The following is a 9,786-nucleotide window of genomic DNA, read 5'->3' as shown; positions in this document are numbered from 1 at the left end:
ACAAAGTAACATCTGATGCTTAGATCTTAGGAAAATCAATAATGTCTGTATAAAAGTTTAGGAGGGCATACAATACAAATTAGAACTTAATAGGATATGTATTTTGAAAGATACAATATTCTAGGGAAATAGCTTAATAGGCTCGATACTTTTTAAAAACGCTCCTGAGTGGGGAAATGTAGAAGAAAAATTTTCACAGTGAGGGTGAGTATTGACTAAGAAGTCACTATTCTCTGGTCAAGAGAAAGAAGAAATACATTCCAAGTCCGAAAACTAATTGAGTTAATTAAGCATACTGTTTGAATAAAATTGTAATAAATGGCACATTTCCCTAAACACTGAAAATACCAAATTATATTGGAAATTGGTAGAAAGAAGCATAAACTAGAGTAGTTACATTACAAAATTGTTACTAAAATTGTGATAATTTTCAGTGAGAATGAATTTTGTAAATACAATGAAAACACGAAAGCTGTTTCTGAACTTAAAGCGATTTTCCCTCTGCTTCTCTTCAGCACCACCGTGCATCATATTAACATTACGAGTACATGGTAATATTTAACTTAAAAATACATTTCAGTACTTCTAGTTCTTTTAGAAGTTCTCAGAATCGGCTTGCACACAAAAAATAAGCCAGTTATGCTGCTGCTGGTTTCACTTAATGAACACTTGGGTTACTAAGGGTAGTGACAGGCTAAAGGCTTGGTATTTTATATACCATCGCCACACAACTGGTGGATATTGTATCAGTACAAACACTGAATGGGAACTTCTGTTTAAATTACTTGTTAGGCTTCATTTGCAATGTAAACTGTTTAGAATCCATACCAGCCAAGTTAAATTTTAAATGTTATACATTTGATAAATAGCCAAGAAAAAATGTTTTCCACTATTCTAAATACAGACTATTTGGTACAGTGTGACCAGACAACTTCTAAAGTGCATTTGAGTTTTATTTCCATCCTTGCCAGCTTCTTATGAGGAAAACATCGTCCAAAGGGATGAGATACATGAAAGCATTTTTTAATTGGTTGGAGGAGAGGCATTGCCTCGTTCTAAATGTGCTTTAGCTTTATAGAAAGGCTTTGATTTCCATGACTGACCACTGGAGGAATATTTAAATTACACAGACTAATGCCTGCATAGAATAAAATTCGAGTAGGCAAGAGCCTTAAAGTGAAAAACACAATCCATTTGGCTGCCTTACAACATGACGGACTAGCTCTCCAGCACAGCATAGGAGTTCTTCCCAGAGTCTGCTCATTAAGTGATGCCTTAATCGTGTGAGTGCTTCTGAAGTACAGAACTCCAAGTGTCTGATGGAGCTTTCACTCCTATTTAACGAATGGGAATTTATTAAGTTTTAAAACCTGACTCTAGTAGTTGAAGTACCATTAACAGGATAATCTGGGACACTGCAGTGTAACATAAAATGTGACCTAACATCAATACTATTTTGTGGTAGTTTGAGGGTTTTTTATTGTTTTGTATAACAAATTATCCAAGAAGCTGGACTTTATGTAACATCTCTACGGACCAAGTTGCATATTTAAACACAATGAAAAATACAATTTTACTGTTCTAAAAATGGTTCATTTTTTAAGGGAGTTTTTCAAGACAAAAATACTTTGTTTCAAGCCTATAAGCAAATTTCATTCAAAGGAGTGAATGTAGTCATAAAACATTGCGACTGTTGAAATAAAAAGCATCCAGGCCAGTGATTTATTTCATTACAGGCATAACTTTATATTCACTTTGCCTTTCAAAGCAGGAGTCTTATAAAACTGAAAGAAAACTTCAAATTGTCAAGCTGGTGCTTAAAAGTATGTAATTTTGATTCATAACAAGTGTCATTTTAAAGGGCAGGACCCTGAAGGGCCCAGGGTGGGGGTGGTCCTAGGTCTGTTGAGAAACTCACTGATGCTTTGTTGAGTCGTCCGACTCTCCAGTGTAAATAAAATACCTAACAATGTAATTTAGCTGTTTTCCTACAGGAAATGGAAGAAATACTAATGTATTAAATTTATTTCATGATAAAACAGGTTTCACCCATACTGTGAAATCTTGACTTTCTGTCCTTGCAAAATACCATACTGGAAAAATTATTTTAGACATGGAATGCAGGTGGGCACTCTTCGAGCTGTTGCTGGTCAATTGTATTATTGTAGAAGTTGACAGAACTACCAAATAAAGTCTGTGCACTTCAAATGACTGTCTATTTCTATAAAGCAGCAAGAATGTTAAGGTTATAATACACCTTACAAAATCGAAGGCTCTTAGTGATCTGTTATGTTTGAGTAAGATGAAAAGGTTTTGATAAATATTGGTCTTACAGTGCCCCTTTATATACTATTGTATATAACTATTTAAGATATACTTGGTGGGGATTCTTTCCCAGTGGATTTCAATTATAGGATCAAAACTACTGGGTTTAATCAAAACGTACATTCTTAAGACATTTAAAACAGTTTTTGTGTGTGAAAATATCTAAAGTTCCCTTTGGGAAAAATTAACACAAAAGTCAACTATGCAAATAGATATTTGGCCATTTAAGTGTAAATTATTTAGCGAAAAACAAATGGCCTTTCTTTTTTTTAATATTAATGGGCTCCAGTAAACAGTTTATCTTTCAAGTCTTAAAAACAAAAGAGGACTTTTAAAAAAAAGATAACACTTTTCTTAAACTGGCCATTCTCTTCTTTCTAGCCCAGGGTTCTGAAAAAATAAGCAGGCTGCTGAAGCACTCCTAGTTTTTTCTTAGACACTACTTTTATCAAGCTGTAAGGTAAGGTGTTATGGACTGTATGTGTCTCCCTAAATTTTACATTAACCCTCACCCCCAACTTATGGTCTCTGAGGGTAAGGCCTCGGGAGGGAATTAGGCCCTAACCCTAGTGATGGACCGGAGCCTGTGAGATGTGAGAGCTTCCTTTATCCCCTCTGCCCGGTGAGGGGACAGACCACGGCCACCTGCAAAGCAGGAATTAGCTGGCACCTTGACCTGGGACTTCCTGGCCTCCAGAAATGTGAGAAAGAAACGTTTCTTGTCTAAACCATCCCGTTTACGGTAATTTACAGCAGCCGCGCAAGGACCTGGGGAGAAGTAAGGGAAGTCGCCCACAAAGTCATCTTGACAATGAGCCACAGCACCCCCCACCCAGCCCCATCTGCAGTCCCAGTCCCCTGCCCAGAAGAATGAGTGGAAAATCAGAGCGAGCCCAAGCACCCAGGGCCCGGTGTCCAGCTGCTGCTCCCAGGCCCACCTGCCCTGGCCGCATCCCTGGGCAGGTGGCCTGTGGGCATCTCACCCTCAGTCAGCCCCTAGTATCCCCACGAGCAAGAAGCAGGGATGCTGGTGGGTGGCACACACCCCGAGAAGCGGGAAAGTGCAGCTTTTGCGTGAAAAGGTGAGCGGGGCAGGAAGGCCTGCAGGCACTACAGTACAAGGTTATGGCCTGTTAGTCACTGCCGACCGTCCCCGCGCCTGTTCACAAATGAAACGACTGATGTGCACATATAGGGGAAGCAGAGCTTAAATACCATCCAGGGCTCCAGGCTCCATTCCTCCCATTTTAAATATCATCTCTTTTGCTCAAAAATTGGCATTCAGCAAGATGACGTTGCCACAGCCATTTATTGTTCATTATTTTAGCAACTTTTTCACGAGGATTACTCACATATTCAGACACCCTCAAACATGATCACTAAAATGCTTGTTACTTTTTCTTAAATAACACTGATGAACCAGCGGAAGCAACTTCCCTTCTTGGTGAAGCCTATAGGTGTCGGTGGCACCTCCAATAAAAGTTCCATTGACAAATATTCTCGGCACCTGTTGGGTAAACAAAAGACCGTGAGTGACCCCAGTGTCAGCAGTAATAGACCACTGCACAGTAACAACAGATGCTCACAGCCTGGGTACTGTTTTCGGCCAGGCTCTCCCTTATTACCTATTTAAGTCTTTCCACCCCGAGTGAGGTACAGTTTTTAGCCTTGGTTGGAGGGAAACGAGGCACAGGTACTTGCCCAACATCACAATCAGTAAGTGACAGAGCTGGGATTTAAACGCAGGACCATCTGACCCTCCGAGCCCTTCCTCCTAATCACTGTGGCATATAGAAGGTGAAATAATAATGCAGTCTCTAATTTTTAATAATGTTTAAGTTCCTTATAGTTGTTTACCAAAGAGGAAGACTATACTACACATTTCTTCCATGAGCATGTTGTATATTTTTCTGAGGATGCATATTACGGACAAACCCATGAGTTTCCAGAATCTAAGAACATGGTCACTCCTATTGGAATAGTCGCTGAAGACTGACCCCTTGGTCTGTATTGCCCATGTGAAGGGAGGGAGTGCAGGAGGACCTTAAAGATCCACAGACAAGCACTGAGGACAACCCCATGTCCCGTGGTCCAGTCAAACACACACAGTCACAGGACAAGAATAAAAATAAAGTGAACCAACCCTGCTCTTTCCTATTCTATAAACCTGGCTCCCGGATCTGCCATTTCTTTATCTATGCAAGAGACTCAGAGAGTGTCTGGGTCTGGTTTCCTAACATGAGGTGACCCCCTCAGGCCACCACCTACTTGGGACGGGAGGGGAGGGGAGGAAGCCCCACCGAGGGCGGACTCACTGTTCTCTCGCCAGTCATCTTGCAAAGCGCGTCCTGAAACTGGCTCCCGTACTCAAGCGTGTCCAGTTCCACCGCCTTGTAGTTGACGTTCATATCATGGAAAAGCTTCTTGGCCATGGTACAGTAGGAGCAAGATGTCTTTGAGAAAATCACCACACAATGATCAGAAATGGTTTCCTGAAGCCAAAGAAACATCATTTTAATGTGAGACATTACCTTTTGGAAAGGGTGTGAATTTTGGGGAATCTCAGGATTGATTCAGGGCTCAAACTAAGTCTCCACCCCCTATTTTCCCATCGTAGCTCGAGGGTAATATTATGCATTTCAAAGGAACAAAAGGGGTTAGGGGAAAAAAAGGGTGTGACAGGTGGAAAGTGCTGGGACCAAGTAATAACAGTGGCCAGTGTGTACACAGCAGACACTTCAGTGTGCCGCACACAGGGCTCAACCCATTACCCTCAGACCCAGCTACGGGGAGTGAAGACTGCGCTGAGAATAGGTCTCATCCATTTTGACACCAACATCACCTAGAACTTTTCTGTCCCATGGATTATTCTGATAGCCCGTTTTAAAGTATACGCATTAACCTAGCAATTCCTTTGCTGAACGTTGCGTCAGGATACCAAAAAAACATATTCAATGAGTGAGACATGATTCTTTTTTCCACACAGGACAGTTTTTCCCCCCCAGATGCCCACGTCACTCACTTGGATCTGATTTACCGGCGTGGTCACTGGCTCCCCCAAAGTTGAGGATGTGCTGTTCCCCATCCTGCAGGGAATTGTGAAAGGCAGCGGTGTATTACACAGCAAAGGTAACATAGCAGAGGAGATGCCCCGGAAGAAAATCAAACGTGCAGGTATCTATCCAAATTTGTGAAATGGGGGGGAGGGGGGGCGCGCGGAAAAAACAGTTTTATTATCAATACAGAACACCAGTTTGTTTACTAAAACCAAAAGGGCCTGTGTGCTTATCTCAGAGAGGGGTTCGCGGAGAAGGAGCTTAGTTAGGGGTTAGGGAGACTGCAGCCAACTTAGCAAAGAGGGTGCATTTTTAGGGGGGAAAAAAACAAAACAGGCAGAGTTCCTGGAGCCTAACGTGGGAAAGAAAGGAGGTTCATCAGCATTTACCCGGCTTCCCTAAACCATCTGCTGCCACGGGCGGGTAGCAGCCGGGTGGCAGGAGGACCTGCCCGGAGAAGGCCGCCTGGGCAGCGGGAGCAGGTGCCAGGTGCGCCCCGGAGTCCCGCTCCCGCCCCTGCCGACGGGGAGGGAAAGCTTCCGGAAGGCACCTTTCCCCTTAATCCCAGGGGGGCTGGCAAAGGTAGCCCCTGCTAAGGAAAGGGGCCTACGGGGAGCGGTGCCCAGTAAGCGTAGCACCCAGCTAGGCGCCGAGCAGGCAAAATGCTCCCTGCCCTGGGGACCCCCAGGGTGGGAAACACACCTCGGGGGCCCGGCGACCAGGCGGTCGCTTAGCGGCAGCGCGCTCAGCACCTCCCAGCTCAGCGGAGAAAGCTGACGCCGCCTCGGGTCCTGCAAAGGGGTGAACGCTAAGGGGGGGGACCCCGGGCTGCACGGATGCGCCACCTGGAGGGGGTCTCCCAGGCCAGCCGGGTGCCAGCCAGCAGGGGCAGCGGGGCAGCGCAGGGAAGGCAAGGCCCCGGTGTCCCCGTGTCCCCGGGGCGGCCTCCGCGGGGCCGTCCCAGCCGGTCCTCCGAGGCGAGGCCCCCGCGGGCAGCGCCGCCGCCGGCGCCCGCAGCGTTCGCAAGTCCCAGCGCGGGACGCACCTTCACACCGGGACCCAGGCACGCCGCAAGCCGCGGGCCAGGCGCCTGAGGCCGTCCCGGGCGACACCAGGGCGCACGCGGAGGGAAGAGCGACACCCCAGGTCCCAGGGAATCTTGGGGGCCACCTGGCAGCCACGGCGGGCGCGGGCCGCTCCAGGAGCTCCGCCCGAGCCACAGGGCCCTTCAGCCGCTCGGGCACCGCGCTCTCCGCGCCCTTTCGGGGCCCAGCTGGATGGGACTCGGGGTGCGGTGGGGGTGGGGCGGGGGAGGGGAGGCCGGGAGCGCCGCTCCGCGCCGAGCCCGCCCTGCCCGCCGGCCGGCCGCGTCCCCTACCTCGAGGCCGCCCCGCCCAGCCGGCCCGCAGAGCCGCTCCCGCTCCGGGCGAGCCGCGTTCCCGCAAGGGCCGCGCGGCGCCAGGTCATGGTCCGAGCGCGGGGCCGCTGCGAACGGAAGAGACTCGGGAAACCGCGGCCCGGGACAGCCCGCCTCCGCCCGCAGGGCCCTGACCCCGTGCGCGAGGCCCCGCCCCCGCACGCTCGGGCCCGCCCCCGCGCGCAAAGGCCCCGCCCCGCACGCCCGGCCACGCCCCTGCGCGCAGGGCCACGCCCTCGCACGCTTGGTCGGGCCTCCGTCGGCAGGCCCCGCCTCCACATAACCAACCAGCCACGCCCCCGCAAGGAGGCCCCGCCCTCGCACGCTAGGCCACGCCCCCGCGCTCAAGGCCCCGCCCCGCGCACTCGGCTCCACCCCTCATCCCGACCGCGCCCTCTCACGCTAGGTCGGGCCTCCGTCGGCAGGCCCCGCCCCCACATGCACAACCAGCCACGCCCCCCGCAGAGGCCCCGCCCCGCATGCTCGGCCCCGCCTCCGCCGGGAGACCCCTGCTCCGCGCTGGGCCCCGCCCCTCGGGGCTGAAGGCGGCCCCGCAGGTGTTCGCGCCCGGCCGCCCGCACCTGGCAGCCCCGCAGCGCGCCGAGTCCCGGCGAGTCCCTGCCGCCCGGTCGCCGCCAGCTTCTCACCTGCTGGTCTCCAGGTGGTGTCCAAGCCCCGCGCCTGTTCCTTTCACCGCTGCGGACGCTCTGAAAGGCTCACGGGCGCGTGGGGACGGTGCCCGGGAGTGTGGCCACCATGCTGGCGAGGCAGAGAAGAAGAATAACGCCTGCCCCGGGCGCCCAGGGTGGTACCTAAGGGTGGTGACGGCGTCGTCGCCGCCTCCGGTCGGACCGGCCCGCGGCCGGCGCAGTCCGAGCCTAACTAGGTCACCTGGCAGCCGGGCCGCGGTCGCGCCCCACGGGCGTGCTGGGCGTCCCACTCCCGGCTAACAGGAGGAAAGCAGCCGGGTGTGGAACGCCCACCCCGGGAGGCCAACAGAACAGTGGCCTTAGAAAGTAAAGCCCCAGGGAGCGCAGGGGGCGTCCCACGGCCCGGACACAGGCCAGTGCCGCCCGGCCGGCTGTGCTGCGCAGGCCGGGACCACCGCTCCCGGGCATCGCTGCGGAAGACGCGCTGGGCGGCCTTCGTTCCTGGGTGCTGAGCCTCTGAAATCCGTGTCTTAAGGTCCCAGGCCAGGCGGTGTGCCCCAAGTTCCGAGCAATTATTAGAACGATCCAGACGCTTTCTGACCCTCCTGCTCAGCCAGTGAGGTTGAACGTTCACGTCGCCAACTTACAGTCAGAACCTCTGCTTCCGACGAGCCTCTCCTCTCAAGCGCGCTGTGCCATGCTGCGTGACCTCATAAGGGGCGAAGCTGCAAACCCCCGAAAGGCGTGAGGCCATGCTGCCTAAACCCAAAGCTGACTTTAAACATTAAGCGTGTTACTTATAGTGTTGTGGGCTTGGTTTCTGTCAAACGATAGCTACTTAGGAAATTCGTTGTGTTCTTTCGGTTTTGAAGTAGAATTTTTACTTTATTTGCCTCAAATTGCTTAACAAAATAAGGACCATTGTGAAGTAAAACAATCATGTCATAATTTACTTGTAATATAGCAGAGCGGGCCTATGCTGAAGGACAGAATTCATTGGACAGATTTTTATTTTTTCAAGCAATTTATTTATTGATTTGAGAGGGAGGGAGGGAGGGAGGGAGAAACATTGGGTTTGTTGTTCCACTTATATGTACATTCATTGTTTGATTCTTGTATCTTCCCTAACCAGAGACGGAACCCACAACCTTGGCTTATAGGGACGACACTCTAACCAACTGAGCTACCCAGCCAGGGCTGGACGTGTATTTACAAAGGGCTCCTACCATGAAATTACTTCAGATAAGCCCTAGCTGCTGTGGCTCAGTTGTTTGGAGCGTAGTCCTGTATATCAACAAGTTGTGGTTTCAGTTCCTGGGCAGGGCACATACCAAGGCTGCAGGTTCCATCCCTGGTCGGGGCACATACCGACGGCAACCAGTCAGTGTTCTCCCTCCCATCGATATTTCTCTCTCTCTCTCTCTCTCTCTCTCTCTCTGCCTCTCTCTCTCCCCCTCCCTCTCTCTCTTCTTCCCCCACTCTCTAAAAATCAATGTCTTTTTATAGAAACCCAGGGGTTAAAAGCTCTAATGAATGGAAGTGTCAGATGTTATTTCAAGTTCTCATACTCAGAAGACATATAGTTCAGGTTCCTAGTTCAAGAATGAAGTAAATAAGGAAAGACCTTTGTTAGGTAGATTATAATATCCAGCTGCACGGTAAGAATGGGAAGGACTAATGATTAGTGTCAAACTGAAAGATCCTTCAGTGCTTTGAGCTCAGAAAACAAAGGGAAAGAAAAACAAATATTTTTTTTATAACTTATCAAAGAATTGGGATTGATATTTCTGAATCAAGAATGCCCTGGAAATATTTATGAAGGAAATAAAAGGTATGCCATTGATTAGGGGAACTCCTGTTAAAGAATGTGGTAACTTGACCACTTCAGTTCACTGAAGAATTGGCAGCTGGTGTATTCTAACAGAAGCATTTGCTTTTATTTTTTGGCAAGCACTCCTTCATTTCTGTATCATTTCTATATCCATAAAATGTGTGTCCTTAAGTCTCTGGGTCAATAGACTTGGATGACAAGAGCAGAAAATATTATTTTCTTTTGAAGTGAGAGCAAATGATTTTTTTTTAAAGGTCTCAGAAAGTCTCTAAGCTTTGCACCAGAAAAATTAGTAACTCCAGTGCCACCTGGTGCTGAACAAACAGCATCCACTGATGGATATTTCCTAACCTTTGCATTCTGGGGTTTTGTCTTTTCGCTGTATCTAGAGAGTTCAACATTGCTTTGCCTGGTCCATTTTCTCCTGTCAAGAGGAGGCTAACCTTGAATTTTTTATTCTTACTTTCTTTTCTTACGGATTCAAAGAGAATGAATGTTTTCAACTTC

At 49.3% G+C, this 9,786-nt stretch overlaps 1 protein-coding gene across 2 annotated transcripts; it reads right to left on the bottom strand.

Moving 5' to 3' along the window:
* Window positions 1–3,615: 3,615 nt before the first annotated feature.
* GLRX2 (glutaredoxin 2) lies at window positions 3,616–6,964 on the bottom strand. 2 transcript variants are annotated; one of them, XM_081124304.1, is made up of 4 exons: window positions 6,760–6,964; window positions 5,348–5,411; window positions 4,641–4,817; window positions 3,616–3,832 (listed from the first exon to the last, which is right to left on the bottom strand). In XM_081124304.1, the coding sequence occupies exons 1-4, from the start codon at window positions 6,846–6,848 to the stop codon at window positions 3,692–3,694; spliced, it is 471 nt and encodes a 156-aa protein (XP_080980430.1). In that variant the 5' UTR covers window positions 6,849–6,964; the 3' UTR covers window positions 3,616–3,691. The 2 variants fall into 2 exon arrangements, with proteins under 2 accessions (XP_080980430.1, XP_080980431.1); XM_081124305.1 differs by having other exon boundaries at window positions 4,641–4,778; window positions 6,760–6,942.
* Between the last annotated feature and the right edge of the window lie 2,822 nt (window positions 6,965–9,786).

This window comes from Miniopterus schreibersii (genome assembly GCF_964146895.1).
Source record: "Miniopterus schreibersii genome assembly, chromosome: 21".
Taxonomy (NCBI): Eukaryota; Metazoa; Chordata; class Mammalia; order Chiroptera; family Miniopteridae; genus Miniopterus; species Miniopterus schreibersii.
This window is presented reverse-complemented; position numbering and strand designations above follow the sequence as displayed.